The sequence below is a fragment of the Dermochelys coriacea genome, chromosome 1, assembly GCF_009764565.3.
Source record: "Dermochelys coriacea isolate rDerCor1 chromosome 1, rDerCor1.pri.v4, whole genome shotgun sequence".
Taxonomy (NCBI): domain Eukaryota; kingdom Metazoa; phylum Chordata; order Testudines; family Dermochelyidae; genus Dermochelys; species Dermochelys coriacea.
In genome coordinates this window covers 216,894,241-216,915,887 of record NC_050068.2, presented here as the reverse complement: position 1 = coordinate 216,915,887, position 21,647 = coordinate 216,894,241, and the positions used below count along the sequence as shown (strand labels likewise).

The 21,647-nt window shown below is 49.2% G+C and overlaps 1 protein-coding gene across 7 annotated transcripts in view; it reads right to left on the bottom strand.

The window, feature by feature from the left end:
* The window catches only part of LOC119860433 (alpha-2-macroglobulin-like), an 81,263-nt gene that overhangs the window by 4,688 nt on the left and 54,928 nt on the right, over positions 1 to 21,647 (bottom strand). For all 7 annotated transcript variants that reach the window (XM_043513902.1, XM_043513914.1, XM_043513904.1 and 4 more), the window contains 11 exons: positions 21,275 to 21,326; positions 20,585 to 20,668; positions 19,919 to 20,095; positions 17,452 to 17,536; positions 16,059 to 16,215; positions 15,658 to 15,732; positions 13,629 to 13,794; positions 10,519 to 10,742; positions 9,507 to 9,725; positions 9,063 to 9,190; positions 1,610 to 1,700 (listed from right to left, as the gene is read on the bottom strand). In XM_043513902.1, coding sequence (XP_043369837.1) covers positions 1,610 to 1,700; positions 9,063 to 9,190; positions 9,507 to 9,725; positions 10,519 to 10,742; positions 13,629 to 13,794; positions 15,658 to 15,732; positions 16,059 to 16,215; positions 17,452 to 17,536; positions 19,919 to 20,095; positions 20,585 to 20,668; positions 21,275 to 21,326 — 1,458 coding nt within the window. The remainder of the gene's footprint in view (positions 1 to 1,609; positions 1,701 to 9,062; positions 9,191 to 9,506; positions 9,726 to 10,518; positions 10,743 to 13,628; positions 13,795 to 15,657; positions 15,733 to 16,058; positions 16,216 to 17,451; positions 17,537 to 19,918; positions 20,096 to 20,584; positions 20,669 to 21,274; positions 21,327 to 21,647) is intronic.

The following is a 21,647-nucleotide window of genomic DNA, read 5'->3' as shown; positions in this document are numbered from 1 at the left end:
ACACAGGGCTCTATCCTATAGCTCTGTGATTCTTTGCTGGTGCCATAGGCACTGACTCTGTGGGTGCTCTGGGGCTGGAGAACCCATGGAAAAAAATAGTGGGTGCTCGGCACCCAACGGTGGCCCACTGATCGGCTCCTCCCCCTCCCCCCCCGGCACCTCCCACCTACTGGCGGTGAGCTGTTCAGTGGTGTGCAGGAGGCTCTGGGGGGGAGGGAGAGAAGCAGGGGCAGGAGGAGGCAGAACGAGGGCAGGGTGCGCTCAGGGGAGGAGGTGGAATGAGGTGGGAAGAGGCAGGGCGGGGGCAGCCCTTGGGGGAAGATGGCAGGTGTGGGCAAAGTCTGGGGCACAGCAGGGGTCAAGGAGCCTCGGGGAAACCAGAAAGTTGGTGCCTCTGGCTGCTGCTTTAAAGGAAGAGGGAAAATCTGTACTGTGGCCCTACGGGCAGTGCATAATGCAGCTGGGAGAGGCTAAGCCTGCCCAAACCTCCACTAATGCACCCAGCCGTGGCCCTGGGTCTGGGCCGCAGCAGGACTCAGAGCTCCTCCAGGTGGGCCAGGGATTGAGGCTGCTTGGCCAGGCCAGCTGGGGTTCCTCTGTCTGCGGTGGGGGGCTCAGGGCTCCTCTGGCCCCAGGGGGTGAGAGTATGGGGGCATGGGGGTGGGGCCTCAGGCAGAATGAGCGGGTTAGGAGTGGGGCCTTTGGTGGAAGAGGCGGGGCAGGGGCTAGCCTCCTCGAACGGGGGGCTCGTGCGCCGCCTATTTATGGCCCCGCCCTCCTGCTGGACTGAGATGTGAAGTACCATGGTTTGAAACCTGTGGGGCTGGGCCACAACCAAGTGCAGCATCAGCTCAGTGTCTGACCCATCCCCTGAGGGGAGGGCTGGGGCTGTGGGCAGGGCTGGGGCTCTGGGCACTGCCTCCCCTGTGCTGCTCATAGGCTTCATTAGTCTGATGGCATCCCACCTCAGGGCCCCTCAAGGGACACCTCCCAGCATCTGAGTCTCCCTGAGGAGATGCAGGGCCCAGGGTGGGCTCAGGAGTTGCAGTGTGTGTGTGTGTGTGTGTGTGTGTGTGTGTGTGTGTGTGTGTGTGCGCGGGGGTGTTAGAGCTGGGGGAGCAGAGAGGGATGCAGGGAGGTGGGGGCTCATCACTTTCTCTCCCAAGCACCCCGTGAGCCCAGCCTGACTTCCCCTTACAGGAGCACTGCCCCCTCCAGGGGAGACTGTGAGGTGCCTCCAGCCGGGCTGCTCCCCCTGTGCATAACAGTTTACCAGGGAGTCACTGAGTGGGAGCTCGGGGATGGGATGGGACGGGGAAGGAGCGGGGAATCAGGGGAGGGTCAGAAAGAAGAGATGGGGTCAGAGAGATGGGAGACAAGGGGGGGCTGATTCTGGAGAAGGGACTACGGAATGGCCAGGCTGCACTGGTAAAATGAGGGGTTGGGGTTTGGAGCTGACTGGGGGTCAGATACCCCTGAAGTGGGGTTGGACTCAAGGGGCCCTGGATGCCCACTGGGTGAGGTTGGGGTTGTGGGGAGCTGGACTCCACTGGGTTGTGGGGCAGATAGCCTGGGAGGGCTGTGACCCATACACAGAACTGACCATTACCTTCCTCACTGATGACTTCACAGGGATGAATCCTGACAGCATCTTAATGTCAACGATGACCATGTTGGAGACAGGGCGTTTCCCTGTGTAGCTGGGAGACCAAGCGGGAAACGGAACAAGGTTTAATACATCTCAGAACAGAGATGATGCACCTCAACCTTGACCTGCAGCACCTCACACCCTGCCTGGCTCCTGCTAATCTGGTCCTGGTCCCTGGCTCCCTGCTCTGCCACTACCTTTCATTCCTGCCCTGCAGCCCAGCCCCGCTGCTATCCCAGTCCTGGGCTCCCCACACAGCTTTTCCAGTGCCCCTCAGTCCTGCTCTTGGAGCAGTGGAAGTTTGTTGAAAGTCCCTGAAGCATGACGGCATCCTTTCCAATAAGGGGTTTAGTTAAATTATTCCCATCGTTGGTGGCAAGAGGAGGAGGGAACAATTTAAATCAGGATTTAAATCACTTGGTTTTTTTAAATTATTGATTTAAAATAGAGTTGAGGTTTTGTAAAAGCAATGTAAGTATTGGTGCTGTTGCTACATTAGATTACAGTTTGTGATGAACTAAGTTATAAAGACTTGGGTTTCTAAATACCACTATGGCTAGGGGATCCTATCTGAATTTGACAGAACTTCTAGACAGAAAAACAAAATACTGGAAGTGAAGGCGCTGTTTCTACAAACTGTTTAGCAGGTACTGTAGGGGATATATAGAACAGGTATGGTTTGAATGATTAATAACTAGTGATTCTTTCCGGCCCTCAAAAATGAGAAAAGCTATCCACCTCTGTTTTATCCCCAAATAGAATGCACTTAGGAATAACATGGTTCACATCAGGTGAGACCCTTTGTCTAAGGACCCACAGATCAGCCAAGGTAAGGAGTTGCTCTCCCCAAGAAGAGAAACTAAAATGGCTAATGAGAGTATTGTTAATCACCTAGAAAAGAATCTCTCATTACTTGCATATGGACAAAACCTCTTTCTCCCTCCTAATCTTGCTAAAAAGAACTCCAAGTTATCAAGAAAGGGTCATTCCCTGCTTTCCTATACAAAGTGGCCCACTGCACATTGAGTGGATCAAGAGATGGGTGGGGAAGCTGCAAGCTAAACTGTGGCAAATCAAGTGTAAAAGTAAAATTAGGCAGGCCAAAAAAGAATGTGAAGAGCAACTAGCAAAAGGCATAAAAAGTAACAGCAATTTTTTTTTCAGTACATCAGAAACAGGAAGCCTGACAAACATCAGTGGGGCCACTGGATAATCAAGGTAAAGGAGCACTCAAGGAAGAAAAGGACATTGTGGAGAAGCTAAATGAATTATTTGCATTGGTCTTAACTGCAGAGGATCTGAGGGAGAGTCTCACACTTGAAGAAAAGGAGTACTTGTGGCACCTTAGAGACTAACAAATTTATTAGAGCATAAGCTTTCGTGAGCTACAGCTCACTTCATCGGATGCATCCGATGAAGTGAGCTGTAGCTCACGAAAGCTTATGCTCTAATAAATTTGTTAGTCTCTAAGGTGCCACAAGTACTCCTTTTCTTTTTGCGAATACAGACTAACACGGCTGCTACTCTGAAACCTCTCACACTTGAGCCATTCTTGTGGGATGCTCTAATAAATTTATTAGAGCATAAGCTTTCGTGAGCTACAGCTCACTTCATCGGACGCATTTGGTGGAAAAAACAGAGGAGAGATTTACACACACACACACACTGTGTGTGTGTGTGTAAATCTCTCCTCTGTTTTTTCCACCAAATGCGTCCGATGAAGTGAGCTGTAGCTCACGAAAGCTTATGCTCTAATAAATTTGTTAGTCTCTAAGGTGCCACAAGTACTCCTTTTCTTTTTGCGAATACAGACTAACACGGCTGCTACTCTGAAACCTCTAATACATTTGTTAGTCTCTAAGGTGCCACAAGTACTCCTTTTCTTTTTGCGAAATCTGAGGAACTGTCCCAGTCTGAGATGTTAATGGAGAAGGTTTTGGAACAAATAGATTAAGCAGTAAACAGTCACCAGGACTAGATGGTATTCACTCAAGAGTTCTGAAGAAACTCAAATAGGAAATTGCAGAACTACTAACTGTGGTATGTAACCTATTGCTTAAATCAGCCTCTGTACCAGGTGATTGGTGGACAGCTAAAGTGACGCCAATTTTTAAAAAAGGCTCCATTGGCGATCCTGGCAATTACAGTCAAGTAAGATTAACTTCAGTACCGGGTAAATTTGTTGAAATTATAGTAAAGAACAGACTCATCAGACACATAGATGAACACGATTTGTTGGGAAAGAGTCAACATGGCTTTTGTAAAGGGAAATCGTGCCTCACCAATCCATTAGAATTCTTTCAGGAGGGTCAACAAGCACATGGACAAGATCTAGCACATGGACTAGATCGCATGCCCTGATTCTCATGGGTGACTTTAATTTTCCTGATATCTGCTGGGAGAGCAATACAGCGGTGCATAGACAATCCAGGAAGTTTTTGGAAAGCGTAGGGGACAATTTCCTGGTGCAAGTGCTAGGGGAGCCAACTAGGGGGAGCGCTTTTCTTGACCTGCTGCTCACAAACCGGGTAGAATTAGTGGGGGAAGCAAAAGTGGATGGGAATCTGGGAGGCAGTGACCATGAGTTGGTTGAGTTCAGGATCCTGACGCAGGGAAGAAAGGTAAGCAGCAGGATACGGACCCTGGACTTCAGGAAAGCAGACTTTGACTCCCTCAGGGAACAGATGGCCAGGATCCCCTGGGGGACTAACATGAAAGGGAAGGGAGTCCAGGAGAGCTGGCTGTATTTCAAGGAATCCCTGTTGAGGTTACAGGGACAAACCATCCCGATGAGTCGAAAGAATAGTAAATATGGCAGGCGACCAGCTTGGCTTAATGGTGAAATCCTAGCGGATCTTAAACATAAAAAAGAAGCTTACAAGAAGTGGAAGGTTGGACATATGACCAGGGAAGAGTATAAAAATATTGCTCGGGCATGTAGGAAAGATATCAGGAGGGCCAAATCGCACCTGGAGCTGCAGCTAGCAAGAGATGTCAAGAGTAACAAGAAGGGTTTCTTCAGGTATGTTGGCAACAAGAAGAAAGCCAAGGAAAGTGTGGGCCCCTTACTGAATGAGGGAGGCAAGCTAGTGACAGAGGATGTGGAAAAAGCTAATGTACTCAATGCTTTTTTTGCCTCTGTTTTCACTAACAAGGTCAGCTCCCAGACTGCTGTGCTGGGCAACACAAAACGGGGAAGAGATGGCCAGCCCTCTGTACAGATAGAGGTGGTTAGGGACTATTTAGAAAAGCTGGACGTGCACAAGTCCATGGGGCCGGACGAATTGCATCCGAGAGTGCTGAAGGAATTGGCGGCTGTGATTGCAGAGCCCTTGGCCATTATCTTTGAAAACTCGTGGCGAACGGGGGAAGTCCCGGATGACTGGAAAAAGGCTAATGTAGTGCCCATCTTTAAAAAAGGGAAGAAGGAGGATCCTGGGAACTACAGGCCGGTCAGCCTCACCTCAGTCCCTGGAAAAATCATGGAGCAGGTCCTCAAAGAATCAATCCTGAAGCACTTAGAGGAGAGGAAAGTGATCAGGAACAGTCAGCATGGATTCACCAAGGGAAGGTCATGCCTGACTAATCTAATCGCCTTTTATGATGAGATTACTGGTTCTGTGGATGAAGGGAAAGCAGTGGATGTATTGTTTCTTAACTTTAGCAAAGCTTTTGACACGGTCTCCCACAGCATTCTTGTCAGCAAGTTAAGGAAGTATGGGCTGGATGAATGCACTATAAGGTGGGTAGAAAGCTGGCTAGATTGTCGGGCTCAACGGGTAGTGATCAATGGCTCCATGTCTAGTTGGCAGCCGGTGTCAAGTGGAGTGCCCCAGGGGTCGGTCCTGGGGCCCGTTTTGTTCAATATCTTCATAAATGATCTGGAGGATGGTGTGGATTGCACTCTCAGCAAATTTGCGGATGATACTAAACTGGGAGGAGTGGTAGATACGCTGGAGGGGAGGGATAGGATACAGAAGGACCTAGACAAATTGGAGGATTGGGCCAAAAGAAATCTAATGAGGTTCAATAAGGATAAGTGCAGGGTCCTGCACTTAGGATGGAAGAATCCAATGCACCGCTACAGACTAGGGACCGAATGGCTCGGCAGCAGTTCTGCGGAAAAGGACCTAGGGGTGACAGTGGACGAGAAGCTGGATATGAGTCAGCAGTGTGCCCTTGTTGCCAAGAAGGCCAATGGCATTTTGGGATGTATAAGTAGGGGCATAGCGAGCAGATCGAGGGACGTGATCGTTCCCCTCTATTCGACACTGGTGAGGCCTCATCGGGAGTACTGTGTCCAGTTTTGGGCCCCACACTACAAGAAGGATGTGGATAAATTGGAAAGAGTACAGCGAAGGGCAACAAAAATGATTAGGGGTCTAGAGCACATGACTTATGAGGAGAGGCTGAGGGAGCTGGGATTGTTTAGTCTGCAGAAGAGAAGAATGAGGGGGGATTTGATAGCTGCTTTCAACTACCTGAAAGGGGGTTTCAAAGAGGATGGCTCTAGACTGTTCTCAATGGTAGCAGATGACAGAACGAGGAGTAATGGTCTCAAGTTGCAATGGGGGAGGTTTAGATTGGATATTAGGAAAAACTTTTTCACTAAGAGGGTGGTGAAACACTGGAATGCGTTACCTAGGGAGGTGGTAGAATCTCCTTCCTTAGAGGTTTTTAAGGTCAGGCTTGACAAAGCCCTGGCTGGGATGATTTAACTGGGACTTGGTCCTGCTTTGAGCAGGGGGTTGGACTAGATGACCTTCTGGGGTCCCTTCCAACCCTGATATTCTATGATTCTATGATTCTATGACAAGGCTGATTCTGTGGATATAGTGTCCTTGGACTTTCAGAAAGTCTTTGACAAGGTCCTTCACCAAAAGCTCTTAAGCAAAGTAAGCTGCCATGGGATAAGAGTGAAGGCTCTCTCATGGATCAGTAACTGGTTAAAGGAAAGGAAACAAAGGGCAGGAATAAATGGTCAGTTTTCAGAATGGAGAGAGCTAAATAGCAGTGTCCCACAGGGATCTATACTGCGGCCCATGCTATTCAATATATTCACAAATGATTTGGAAAAAGGGGTAAACAATGAGGTGGCGAGCTTTACAGATAATACAAAATTATTCAGGATAGTTAAGTCCAAAGCTGACTGCGAAGAGTTACAAAGGGATCTCACAAAACTGGGTGACTGGGCAAAAAAATGGCAGATGGAAATTCAATGTTGATAAGTGCAAAGTAATGCACATTGGAAGACATAATCCCAACTAACATACAAACTGATGGAGTCTAAATTAGCAGTTACCACTCAAGAAAAAGATCTTGGAGTCACTGTGGATAGTTCTCTGAAAAAAAATCTGCTTGGTCTGTAATGGGGGGATATGATTGAGGTCTATAAAATCATGAATGGTGTGGAGAAAAGTGAATAAGGAATAATTTAGCCCTTCACATAAAAGAACCAGGAGTTACCCAATGAATTTAATGGGCAGCAGACTTAAAACAAACAAAAGCAAGTACTTCTTCAAACAGTGCAGTCAACCTGTGGAATTCTTTGCCAGGTAATGTTGTGAAGACCAAAAATATAACAGGGTTCAAAAAAGAATTAGATAAGTTCATGGAGGATAGGTCCAACAGTGGCTATTAGCCAAGATGGTCAGGGACGCAACCTCATGCTCTTGGGTGTTCCTAAACCTGACTCCCAGAAGTTGGGTCTGGACGAAAGGGGATGGATCACTCAGTAATTGCCCCGTTCTGTTCGTTCCCTCTGAAGCATCTGATACCAGCTGGTGCTGGAAAACAGGATACTGGGCTAGACGGACCATTGGTCTGATACAGTATGACTGTTCTTATATTCTTACGACCAAACTACCCTCTCTTCACCATCTACAGAGGTGGGAAAGTACATCTTTCTGTAGTCTGTACAGAGCTGTATTAATCTTTGATTAAATAATCTCATTTGAGCTTGTTATTTGATAATTTTGAATCGTTATTAAATTCAAACTTGCAACATTCTATATGTGGAAAATATCTCTTGTTTGAATACATAATGTGAAATGCTTACGTACAATAAAAAAATGTCTGGAGTATGTCCTCCAAAGCTAGAAGATTATAAGGGATTTTGTTGGTTTTCATTGTAAATAATTGCTGTGGTCTAGCAGTAATAGGAATTGACTGGCACAAGGAAGAAGAAATGTTACAAGATGTAAACCAGGGTATAACCTGGGAAAGTGACAGAAATTGCTTAAAAGGTGGGATCCTAATTGATAGTAGGGACTAAAAATGAAATATAGTCCTTGAAATGAATAAACAGCCTCCAATAAGAAAATAACTGAAGAAATTTGTTATACATAAAGCATGTACTGGATACCAATGGAAGCAGCAAGCAAACTGAAAGAATAGGAGTAAGAGGATGCCCCTTACCCTCTTAGGAGCCCTGAAACTAGGATATATAAACTGTATTTTTAATAAAAAATTCTCCTTCAGTGGCATAAAATCTCTGTCACTTCAGATCCAAACTGGTTCAATGTTAGCACTGGGAAGTTATTTCAAAACACTAACTAAGTCATTGTGAGCTTTTTGACACACACTTTCAAAAATAGGAGCTTAAAGTTTGGTCTGATCTACACTACAGACCTATGCCTATGTCACTCTAGGGTGTGAAAAATCACAACCCAAGTAATGTAGTTATACAAATCTAACCCCCCATGGAGACAAAGTTATGCTGGGGAGAGAGCGTCTCCTGTCAATATAGCTAGTGCCTCTTGGGGAGGTGGATTAACTACACTGATGGGAGAGCTCTCTGCTGTCGGTGTAGAGCATCTTCATTAAAGTGCTTCAGCAGTGTTTTAAGTGTAGACTTGTCCATAGGCTCTGAAGCCCATATTTTGGCATCTAAGGGTGGGTATTGTAAAAGCACTGAAATGATTTAGGAGCACAAGTCTGATTGAACTCAGCTTGCACATCCTGGTGAAGGAGAATGCCTGGGTCAAAGCATACAGCTCCTGTGACGGGGGGCAGTTTGCTCTGTGGGAGGGTGGTGGTGGTTGCAGGTACAGGACGGGCTACTGGCTGGGCAGTTTTGTGTCTGAGTTTGTGTTCTCATACTAAGGGTGTTACTGAGATGCTGACTTGTACTTTTCAGCCTCAGAGAAACCAGCACAGAACAATCACTCTAACAATTTAGCGGGAGAAAGTAAAGAGCTAGCAATATGGAAATACAAAATCGGATTGACATTGAAAAGAGCCATTGCAATTAAGAAAATATCAAGATTTAATGTAAAAAATCTGTTTTTAATTTTTGGAAAAATAAAAATATTGATTTGTATCAGCTTTTCTGGGGGCTCCCCATACCTCTGGAATGACTTGTCCCCAGCCCTAGGGCTGCTCTGGAAGGTCTGGCACCACGAGGGGGAGTTACCTGATGTTTATGGTGATGTCAAAGGTCCTGTGAGCCTTGACGCTGTCACATGTCTTGGGGACCGTGTGCACCTCCAGCGCAAATGGCGCCTCGCCCGGCTTGGGGAGCACATTGTACCTCAGGCTCATCTGGAAGAGAATACACAGTTCTCTGTGGGTGTCCATCTGTCCCTCTCCTCTCTGCTCTTCTCCTCTATCTCCTCCCCTTGGCTCAGTTTCATTCTTTCCTTTAGCTCTTCTCTCTCTCTCCCCATTCCCCAACTCTGTCTGTCAACTCTCTCTCCTCCTCACACCTCTTTCTTATATTCTCCTCCTCTTCCGCATCTTTTCCTCTCTTTTCCTTCCCTCCCTCCCCTCCCCAATCCACCCCATCATGCCATTTCCAATGGGAATGATACGGGCTCCCCTCAGCAGCAGCCTCTCCCTCTGTCCCAGGGTCCCATACCTGCACATAGACACATCCTTCTCCTGTCACCCCCATGCTGTAGTCCCCTGGCACCTCTGGCAGTGCCATACGCTGGAGCAGCAGACGGTTTGTGTGATCCACCTGGAACTGGGCCTGGAACTTCCTTGTGGATTGCAGGGTCACTGTGGACGCTCCTCCGCTCATGGCATAGGTGGAGACTCCATATCGGGATAGCGCCTGGAGCGCCACCACTGTGTCCTGCCAGACAAGATGGGCCCGGGTGCCCAAGGGGAAGAATGAGCCATTTCTATGGGCCTGGAGCCGCCACTCCACCAGCTCTTCCTACACAGCAGTGCCCTGATTTTCCCATTTTCACTCATCACTCCCACAAGCCATTTCCTCTGTTCCCTTGGGCCCAGATTCTCAAAGGTATTTAAGCACCTTTCTCCCACTGAAAGCAGCCAAGTGTCTAAGTACCTTGGGTATCAAGCCAATCAGGGAAATGGTGGAACATGGGGCCAATGATTGGTCACTCCCTGAGGTCCCAGCCTCCAAGTACCAGCATGGCCTGTACCCCCTCGAAGCGGGAGGTGGCATCTCCTGTTTGGTTGTCACTCAGGATGGCGCTTCCTCCCCTTTCCAGGTGTGTCCGGAAGTGACTGGCTGCTGCTGCTTCTCTGAGGAGGTCTCAACTCCCGAGCTGAATTGGCCTGGCTGGATAGAGTCAGTGCTGGGGAAAGCTGGGGATGGCACCACACTATCCCGCGAGTGCTCAGGGCGACTCTTCTGCCCTCCATACACAGGAGCATCACTTGTCCAGTCTCCTGCCTCATTAGCCCCCCTGGGCCTGTGAGGATCTGATGTAGCCATGCTCTACACTGTGACTATCCCATGATCTAAACTAAACTATACAGCCAGGGGACTGCCACCCCTTCCCTCTCCCCAGGTCAGCCTTCCCCTCCCCCTGGATTACTTGTCTGTCTCCTGCCCTCTCCTGTCTGCCTCCCGCTCCTGCCCTGGATGTCTGAGGCTTGGGAGGGGAAGAGATCACCTGGGTGGAGGAGAAGCCCCCATTGGGATTCTGCTGCTTGCTGATCCACTTTGCAATTTGAGCTGCTAATGATAGGTCTCCTTGGGATGGTGCCGGCCGCGTGGTGAGGTAAGCGAGGAGCACATAGGACGTCATCTCCACCTCGGCAGAAGGAGCACGGGGGTGATAGAAGGGGAGATCTGCCTCCGGCTCCTTCCCGGGCCTCTGCCAGTGAATGGAGCCATCTGCAGTGGAAGAAGGGAGAGGAAGGGCAGGAGAGAAGGAAATACAGATTCTTAGTACATGCCATTTCTAAGGGGGTTATTGACCTTCTACTGGTGCGGGTGGGAGAACAGAGCCCCCCGTGCTCATCTGGCAAATTGGTATGAGACGTGAAAGGATTAAATAGTCCCTCACTTGCTGGTCTAGTGCATTTATACAAATCTTGTGGTATGAACACTCAGCAACTAATCAGGCTACCACTTCTGTGCCTACATCCCCTTTATCTTATAAAGGGATATCCCAGGAATGGACAGTAGCAGCCTTTATTGGGCTCTTTGATCCAAAAAGTGTGAGGTCACTAAGTGGCCCCAGGCACTCAAGGCCAAAGGGTTACAGCAGTGACGGTCACACCCCACTCCAGCAGGGTGAAGAGCCCATAAGTCCTTCTCTTACCAGCACAGTTCCAGTTCTTCCTGGGATTTCCTGGGACACCAGGACCCTTTTTTGGGCCCCCCCGGAGTGATCTATTTTTTCATTTGATCTGTCCAAACATCAGGCTTCTCTTAGTTTGTCTCTTGCTGTAGGGAGTAGACGTCACTCTGTGCGGACCAGGGGCCATCGCTCCCATGGAACAAGTGTCCACAGTGAGGAGCAGTGCTTCGAGTGAGGAATGGAGTGGAGCCAGCGAAGACACTGGTAGAGCTGTGCTATTGCTCAGTGGGAATGGTACCATTTATTCAGGGTTTCAGGATATGCTCACTCACAGCACTGAGGTGTGTGGGGGGGCCCAGATACACCTGTGTCACTGCAAAGTCAGACACCAGCAGCCCCAGCCCCAGTTCACATTTTTAAAGAGTTCCCTTAGTCTTTATATGAATATTTCAGCGCCTTAAAAAAAGCCACCATCAAACCGTCCCCCAGGAACTAGCCCTAGGGAAAGGGGACTCAGCCCCAACTTTCTCTTTCCTGGTGATGCCCCCTCTGTCTGGGGAGCTGTAAGGCATCTGCCAGTATCCTAAAATGTGCCCCCTTGATGCTTCTCTCCATATAATGCCCCTTGGACCAAACCATCCTCTGCCTCACCTACTGCCCCCTGAGCTGGTCTCGGTGCTTGCCCGCTCATGGGCTGCTGTAGCCAGAAGAGCCTGCTGGGGGTGGAGGAAGCTAGATGCCACTGAGATGCTTCCTCCCCCTGCAACAGACTCCCTCCTCAAAATTGGCAACAGTCTGGGGGGGGGACAGGAATCCTCCTGAGGCAAAGGGGGAGAGGAGGGTAGAGACAGCCTGGACCCAAAGGAGTGGGGAGAGGGAAGGAGAAACTAGGGGAGAAGGAAAGAAAAACCTGGGGTGAGAGATCCTAGTGAGGAGGGCAGGAAAGGAAGGGAGAAACACTCAAGGAGGGTGGAAGGGAGAGAAGACGCCTCTGAGACCTGGCCAATACACAGATTCTGTGCCACTACAACTATTTTGGCTAGGGCTGTGACTTTTCTACTGGTACCCCTAGTCTGGGCATGGTTATACCAGCATAAAGGTGCCTTGAACTGGTAGAGCTGTAAGGGAACAGTTCTACTGGTGTGAATACCTTCACGCTGCTATAATTGCATCCACACTGAGGGAATTGCACCACTTTAACTATACCAGTACAGCTACAGCAGAACGACTTTTATGTGTAGACAAGGCCTGAAGGTTCATCTACCCTGGGGAAATGCTCTGTGCTAGAAAAGAAAAAGCATTAATCAATATGCTGGTCAACAATACTCAGCACCTAGTGTAGGCAGGGATGGCTGGGCTTATAAATGCATTTGCTGTTTGTAAACTTAGTCTATGGGGCACCCTCAGGTGAGCCACAGGCAGCTAATGTGATTGGGTTGGCCACAACCAGCTGCTGTTTTTCACCCCATCTGTCCCTGTCTAGACTAGATGCTGAGTTGTCTTTAGCAGTATGTCAGCTAATGCATTTTCTAACACAGTGAGTTTCCTCACCTGCATGAGGCCTATGAGTGTGGGGCTGAGGCTCTCTGAGGGCTGGGGCGGGGGACAGAGAACCCAGGTGTCTGTTGTGAGGGGAAGGGAACTTGGAGTGTGCATGTGCTGGGACCCTGCATAACAAGTCCCATGTGCACTAGGATTGTGGGCAGCTTGTGGGTGTGGGAGTGTATAGCTTTTGGGTGGGGGAGAAGGAGCCTGTGTGTGTGAGTGGATCCTGGGGCAACCTGGCATGTGCTTACGCATTAGCTTGTGTCTGGGGCAGGCTGCAGTGTGTGTGTTGGGAGAGAGAGATTTGGGGGGTGCAATGCAGCAGGACAGTATGCTTGTGATTTTGTGGGCTGGGAAGTAGGGAGTATGTGAGAGCTTTTGGTGTGGGAGGCAGGAGAGATTTGGAGACCTGGGGGAAGGAGGATGAGAGCATGAGGAAAAGAAAGGAGAGACCAGTTATTTCACAGTATAGAAAAGGGGAAAATGGACTGAAACAAAGAAAGGAAAAGCTAACAAGCTCCGGAATAAGGGGGCAAATGGAGGGAAGGCAGGGACAAGGGAAAGGGCAAATGCAAGGGAGAAAGAAAAAACAAAGGGAATGTTGACATTTTGCCTAATAGGTAGGTTGGATACTGAAGGCTGCAATCAATGACCCAGTTTAAAAGAACAAGGAGTCCTTAAAAGGGCAGGGATACAACATGCTGTGAGGTCAGAAATGTGCCAGCCCTGGCTGCATCTCTCTCAGTCTTGTTTCTTCATGTCAAATAACGTTCTCCCGCCTGGTCCTGGTCCTGGTCCCTCCTAACTTTCCCCTGCTATGGTTTCCCCTCTGAGCACCTGTATATGATTCTCAATACATGGTCACCTTACAAGTGGGGGATGTCGGGCCAGTGGGATGGGATTCAGAAGAAGGGGTTGTCAGGAATTCTCACCTTCTTTCACAGCTTCCTTATCAAGCGAGTCCAGCAGTGCCCTGCGCTTCTCCTCCCCCCCCACCAGGGCAAAGGCGTAGGCCAGCAGCGCCCTGGTGTACACGTGGTTTCCGCCCTGCTCTGCGGCCGTCTCCAGACAGAACAGAGCATTACGGACCACAGAGTGCTGTGTGGGGAGAGAGACATGGGCTGAGAGAGGGAGGGGAAAGGTCACCATAGCGGTGAATTCAGTCTATGAGCTCAGCAGACAGGAAACAATATGCACTTTTTCCATTTTATGAAGTATTTTTTCCAGACTTTCTGACACATGGGTAACTCTAAACAATAACTGATCTTTCAGAGACAGATTCCCCAGGACACTCTCTCGCTTTCACCATTCCAGCAATGTGTAGTGGCTGGTTTACAGCTGCTTTGCATCACTAGGATGGAACTAAGTACCAAGAGCAAACCGAGTGAGTTTGGCCCTTCACGTTTGGTGAATGGCGATGGTGTACTGGGGAACCTGGACCTTTAAATTTGTCCTGTGGTCGGTCCTTACTTAGGAACATTTGAGAAGCAAAGTTTGGAATCAGACATTCCCCGTAATGACATTCCAAGGGATACCAATGTGCGCAGGTGCATACGCAGCAGGACAGTTCATCTGTTTTCGTCAATGGCTGAGAATGGAAAGTCCAGCAGACAGCCCCATCTTCAGTGACTTGAAACTTTTTCAAAATGTTTTGATCTGAACCCTCCTACCCCTGGGTGTCTGCTAAGCTAGAGGTTCTTTCTGGGAAGTTGGAGAGAATCAGCTTAGCTGGTTTTGAGACAGGAAAGCCTGAAAACAAAATGCCCTGGGGTTTATACTTGTTCTAACGGAGAAGGGCTTAATCAGGACATCAACTTTCCTTAATTAACTACAGGGGATCAGATTAGTCTAATGACAGTGGATGGGAACTGGCTGCCACTTCATCAGGACAATGTTAACAAGTAGGCCATGTAGGGCCACATCCACTTGTCTTGTCTGAGCGCAGCCAGTAGCAGCACACATCTAAAGCCTGGTCTAGACTCAAGTTACAGAACTCAGGTTTTCTGGGCACATGTCTACACTCAACTTGCCTACTGACAAAAACCCTACACTTTTGGGGGCATACTGACTCCCTTTTCTGGAGCAGCATAAGCCCCATGTCAGAAGAGTTATATCAACACAGTGGTAAGGTACATGCTCACTGGAAGTACCAGTGTAAGTGGTCCTTCCACTGCAGTCCCACAGTGCAACTTTCTCTATAGTAGAGATTGTCTGGCAGCACTTTTGAATCAAAGGGTCCCAATGATGGGAAGCCCGCCTGGCTTTTACAGAGTCAGCACATTCTCCACAGCCACAGCTGTTCCTGCTACTTGCTACCTTTTCCCACATGCTGAGTGAACATTTCCCACAAGCACAGCGAAAGCTACGCAGCAAAATTTCCCCACAAGGCCATGCCACTGAAAGCGGCACAGAGGACACTGGGATGCCTACTCACAATGCACCACACTTTTGCCAGTCTGGCCTGATACTAGGTGAACACAATGCCTTGGCACAAGTGGCCCAGTGTGAACTCACTGCACCAAAATAGTCTTTTCAGTTGCTCGCTGATGATAAAACTTTTAGCAGTGCGACTTCTGGGTCTGGAGCAGACCTAACTGAAGGAGAACAGAAATCGGCGCTCACTGGGGACCCATTTGGCTGGTGCCAAGTGGTTAAGTGTTATTTACCCAAGTGTTAAATATCTATAAAACTCGGAGCTGCAGGCTTGTAAGAGAAGATCAAGCAAACACCGCCTCAAAAGTTTTAAAAAAAAGATCATATAAAAGGATTAGAGATGAGAGAGAACCAGTGCCCTGGACTGGAAGGGAAGCTGCAGAGAAATCCAATCCCAGATTTGGACCTCAATTTAAAGTCTTTTCTGACTGGATATCCCCCTTTTGTAAAGGCTTCTCTCTCGAGATGGGAGCTGGGGACCCCCAAGTCGGCAGCCTATGTCTGGCTTGAGGGGTTATAGGTACATACAGTGATGGGCAGAGGAATCTCCAGCAGTGCGATGGTGATGTAGGCAGAGAGCGTGACCTCATCGTCCACCCCGCCCTGCAGGGAACCACAGAAAGAGACATTAACCCTGAAAACCTGCCCACTAGCCCCTCCTCCCAGGGCTGTTCTACATCCCTGTTCTTCCCACACTATGGTAGCTTCCATGTATCTGCTCCTCTTCTCCCTTCCCCTGCCCATGGTCGCTCCATGTATAGCATGGTACCCCCCAGCTCTTGCCTCCCTTAGTAGATCCCATCTGTCCAACCCCATGGGCGGCAGTGGCTGAGCTGTTCCCATGAGGAGTTGCACACTCTCTCTGTGTCACTGGAGTCTTGTATGGGTCCCATGAGGCCCAAGGGAAGCCGGCTGGGCAGATACGTCACCTTTATGGCATTGTTCAGGAGCGTCCCGGAGCTGCGGAAGCAGCCGTTGTCTTTCTGCTTGCCAGCGAGCCAGGCCAGGGCATCCTGGATGTGCTTCTCCTCGATGAAGATATGAGAGCGGGCCTGCGCGAAGGACTTGAGGACGAAGGCCGTCAGCCTGCGACAGAGAGTGGGCAGCAGTGAGAGCTCCCTCCCATGCCCTGTGCTCGCTGGAGGGGATGGGGTACTGGGACATCGCCAGCCTGAGGGGAAGGAGCAGGGGCCAGAGAACTGGTGGCCATGGGCCAGGGAACCATTAGCTCACTCAGCCACCTACTGACATGCAGCAGAGCCTGGGGGCAAGACCCTGCAGTCGTCTGACAGGCCACAGCTAAACTCCCCGTTTTAGGACAGGAAGTGAGCCAGCTTCCTGTGTTGGTTTCAAACGGCCGGGGCACATTTTAGGGGTGGTTTTAGGGGGTGGTTGTCCAGAACCTTTGGGAGAACAGACCTCAGAATCTTCAGGGACCAGGAATGGCCAGGACACTGGCTCTGCACTTTCTTATGATAAAAACAGCAGCACAGCGCACCCTAGCATCAGACTGGGGTCAGCACTCACGGAGAATGCCCCTTACCGAGCCACCCACTGCCCGCTCCCTGCAGCACAGCGCCCCCTAGCACCACACTGGGGCAATAGAGTCAGTAGTGGCAGAGGGAAGAGCAACCCCTACAGAGCTGCCCACTGCCACTCCCTGCAGAACCTGTTTGTTCACCCGGCAAGGCATGTACTAAGCATTGAGGGGCTGTGATGGCTCCACCCTCAGTTACCAGCCTCTTCATTATCCTGAGGGCAGTGGTGGCCAAATTTTCTGGCTGAGGATCAAACACATAATTACAGAAAGGTCAAGTATCCACAGTCTGGACTTTGGGATGGATTCTCTGCCCTTTTCTGACCCCTGCACCCTGCTTAGATAACACAAAGGGAGCTGAAACTACCAGCAAGTCACCCAGCAGGGGAACCTTAGCTGGCACTTTTATGCCATCCTCCCTATAGCCCCTGGTACAGAAAGTGAGGGGCTGGAGTGTGCTGTGTTCTGGATATACCTAGCTGATGTATGGTCCTCAAGGGACTGTGACCAACTGGAGGAAGTTAGAACAGCCCCCAGGCTGCTCTAACCTGAGCTGAGCAGGGAATGAGGAGGCTGTAAATGATTATTAATCCAAAATCAAAGGCCTCTAGCACATAAACTAAACTCCCTTTCCTACCACCTCTCATAGTTGCCTTATCCCACATCATCAGCTCTAGAGTTCCTCCCCTCTCCTCTGCACCTTCATGATCAGCACCTGTTAACAATGGGCAAGCTCCAGGTTATATGAAGGGAAGGGAAAGAATTCAGCAGCACTGAAATCTTACCAGGTGTTCCCTGATTGCCCATGTTGTGGCCCAAATGTGCTGTAGGAGCCGTCCCAGTGTTTGTACTTCAGCTGTGTCTGGTAACCTGAAAGGGAGAATGAGGTTGTGTTTTACTGCAATAAAGACCAGCTGTAGACGTCAGCCAGGAAAAGAGAATTTTCAGCCCTGTCTACACACAAACATTCTGCTTGAATCATATCAGTAGTGTTAAAATGCAGCGAATCCCCCTGTGTGGATGTAGTTACGATAGTATAAAAGTGCTAATACCAGTACAGCTTGTTCCCAGATGAGAAGGGTGTAGAACTGCATCCACACTACGGGCGGTACTAATTTAATTGTTTTGGTAAAATATCACCTCCTAACTGAAATAGTTACACTGGTACAAAGTTGGGTTTAGATCAAGCCATAGACACAGAAACAGGTCCGATGTAGAGTACACAAGCCAGGCAGGCCTCCCATTCCTAAAAATAGCCTCAGTTTCTCAGCAGAGGGGTCTTGGTCTTCTATTAGGTGTTAAATGAAGGTACAGGGAACAGGATTATGATGTGCATCTACTAGCCACCTTATACCAGGTTCAAGGATCCCTTTGCAGCACCTAAAATAAATGGGAAGGCTGTCTCTGAAAGATTGCTGAACCTCATTAAAAACAGGGTGGAGCAGAAATGGAGAATGAGGAATAATCCAAGGTGTGACCCAAAGTGGGGCTGTTCTGAAAAGTGACTATGTGGAAAGGGCCCCTTGTCACTCAGCAGCTCTGCCCTGCATGTGTTCAGAGTCATGACTACTGGCTTTACTGGCAAAGGTCATGTCCACATTAGGAATAAAGGAGCATTACCAACATTGCTAGCTATCACGTGTTTAAATCCTAACACAGACAAGGTATGTGTAGTTTCACATGTTAGCTGGTCGAGTTAACCTTAGCGAGGAGCCTAGAGTTTACCTTGATCAACTAACATGTATTAAAACTACAAGTTGGCTAAATGTGTTACAAACTGACAAATCTCCATTAGTGAAAACAAGGCTTAAACCCAGGTGTCATAAACATACAGTTAAGGGCAGCATAAAATCCCTTCTTTACCTGTAAAGGGTTAAGAAGCTCGGCTAACCTGTTGGCACCTGATCAAAAGGACCAATAAGGGGAGAAGATACTTTCAAATCTGTGGGGGAAGGTTTTTGTTTTGGGCTTTTGTTGTTCTCTCCAGAGACAAAGAGAGAGACCAAGCAAGTAATTCAGCTCCTACTGAATGCTATATCTAAAATTACAGAAATTGTAAGTAATAGCAAGGAAATGTGTTAGAGTATCTTTTGTTTTACCTTGTGAATTTTCCCTATGCTAAGAGGAAGGTTTATTCCTGTTTTTTTGTAACTTTAAAGTTTTGCCTAGAGGGGAATCCTCTGTGTTTTAAATCTAATTACCCTGTAAAATCCTTTTACTTTTTTTCCCTTATAATAAAAGTTCTGTTTTTAAGAATCTGTCCTAAAAACCCAAGAGTCTGGTCTGTGCTCACCTTTTTATGCTCAAGCCTCCCCAGGAAAGGGGGGTGAAGGGACTTGGGGGGACATTTTGGGGAAATAGGAACTCCAAGTGGTACTTTTCCTAAATCTTTTTCTAACTCACTTGGTGGTGGCAGTGATACCAATCCAAGGACAAGGAAAAATTTGTGCCTTGGGGAAGTTTTTAACCTAAGCTTCTAGAGATAAGTTTAGGGGGTCTTTCATGTGGGTCCCCACATCTGTACCCTAGAGTTCAGAGTGGGGAGGGAACCCTGACACCAGGTTTTGCTCCATTTACTGCTGCCAGAGCTGCAGAACCAACCCAGCTCTTCTTCTCTGCCTTGCATGTCATCAGCAGAAATGCACCCAGTGCACCCTGTGCAGTTCACCCAGTGCAGTGCAGTACCCAGGCTGTGTCATTCAGTCATTCATCCACTTGGACCCATCTTCTCCCATCGAGCACTTCCAGAGAGTAGAGTTCTCTACATTCCTAGATTTCACCCTAGATCTAAGCATGCTACTGTACTATGGCACCCCCTGTTGGGAAGTGATCTATTGTAACACCACCAACCATTAAAGGGTAACTACTCAGCATAGCTCCTGGGAAAGGCAACCTCTTTCCTCTGGTGCAGGGTGAGGTGGGAGGGGGTGTCAGAGGCCCTGATTCAAAGGTGAGGGGTCAGTTGTGATGGTGCTGTCAATACACTGGTGACTAGGAAAGGCCTATAGGCCACCTGGGGAGCCGAGTCTAGTTTGCTGGGGTAAGAATTACCACTGGGCTCACACACTGGAGAGCAATGGGATGACAGGGCTGAGAAGGTTCAAGTGGGTTCCCGCCCGAGAGACAGGTGGTCCCCTCAGTCCATCCATCCTTCCCAGTGGAAGCATTATCTGAGCAAGGCAGACACAAAAAGCTCCTAGCATGACCTTGGAACGGAGCAAGTAAAGAAACAGAAGCCCCGTCCCTCCTCACCGCTGACTAAGTATCCGACGGCCTTGGATTTGGTTTCCTCGCTCAGCTGCCCCGTCTTATTCAGATAGTCCAGGACGTAGATGTTGGGGGCAAACAGGACCATGTTCTGCTCCCCGCAGCCGAAGGGCATTTGGAGAAGCTGCTGCAGGTTCTGCATAGCTGTGCCCAGGATATCGCCTGGGGATGGAGACACAGGGAGTCAGTGTGGCCCAGCCGCCTGCCTGCGGAGGTAGAGTGCACCGCAGAGCAAGGATGCTAATGTGAGACATCCAGAACAGGCTTGTGAGATCACAGGCAATAGGAGGGAAAGAGAGACACACACACAACACAGAGAAAGGAGGAGACAGAGAAATATGCTCTGAGAGAGAAGGGACACATGAAAGGCAAAATGAAGGGCATGCTGCTGGAAGAACAGATGGGAGCACTAGGCTGGATGAATAGCTAGAGACGTGGGCCCAGAGGCGGAGGTGGGGGGAAGGAGAGAGAAAAAGGGGTGAAGTGCTAGCAAGAGACTACAGCAGTGGGCAGCTGGGGGATAAGTGGAGGGGCTGTGATGGGTGCACAACGGGGTGAAGAGTGGAACGCGTAGAGAGACCAGTACCGTCAGGCAGCGGGAGGGAACGGCAGCAGCACCCACAGCTGGGCTCTTCGGACTGCCTCACTTACCTAGCACTGAGAAATAGGTTCTGGCTGAGCCCTGCACCACGTTCTCTGGGAGCTTCAGGGGCATTAGCTGCGGCGCTGTCTTTCCTGGGGAAAAGTGACACAGATGGGATTGTAGTAAAATCCCCCCCTGGGTAGCAGTGACTAGGCCCCAGCACAGGAGCTAGGACATTGCCCCTGCTGCTGTCTTTCCTCTGGCACTGCACAGGGGCTCCCTGCCTTTAGCAGCTCCATTCCTCAATAGCTTTATAGTGAACCCCCCACCCACCCCCAACTCCTCTCTTAGGGGTGATCCCCTCACCCGCCACCCCAGCCCTCCACATGGAGCGAGGTGCCACCACCTGGCGAGACATGGGAACTGTAGTCTCCAGCTCTTTCTCTGGCACCTTCCAGTTTGTAATTTCACTCCATGGAATAAGAGAGTGAGAGAAGGGGAAAGCCCTATTAAATCCCATCTAGCCCAACCTCCCAGGACCCGGGTCAGGAACGTTTCCTAAGACCTACGCTTCCAGCCCTTCCCTTGGGGGCCATTCCAGCCCTTCAGTGTTAGGAAACATTTCCTCGTTATCCAGCTGGAGGTGCCCCACTTTCTTCAGTCCCATATTACTGCTTCTAGTTAGCTCTTCCACTCAGACACCCGCGGTTTCCGCCCTTCTCTTTGCAGAGGCAAATCAGGAGGGGTGGGGCTCTTACCAGCTGCACAGAGCAGGAAGTTGTAGGTCGTTTCCTTCTCAAGCCCTTCAGGCTTTAGGTTGGGGAGGAAAAGGGAAGGGGAAGGAAAATGAGAAAGGTGAGAACCTGCAGAGACATTGAGCACCCGGTGGCAGAAACATCTGGGGAGGGGTGATGGTGAGAGATGGGGAGAAGGGAAAATGCTGGGGAGAAGAAAGAAAGAAAGAAAGAAAGAAAAGGAAGTGAATCAGAGAAAGAGGGAGACTTGAAAATTCTCATGTAATAATAATTCTCGTAAAGCCAGCAGATAATAGCTGAAAATCAGCTACTAACAAGTTATTGCCTCCTTACTCCCAAGGGGAGGATATAGCAGTGATCTACCATGGGTGATTAG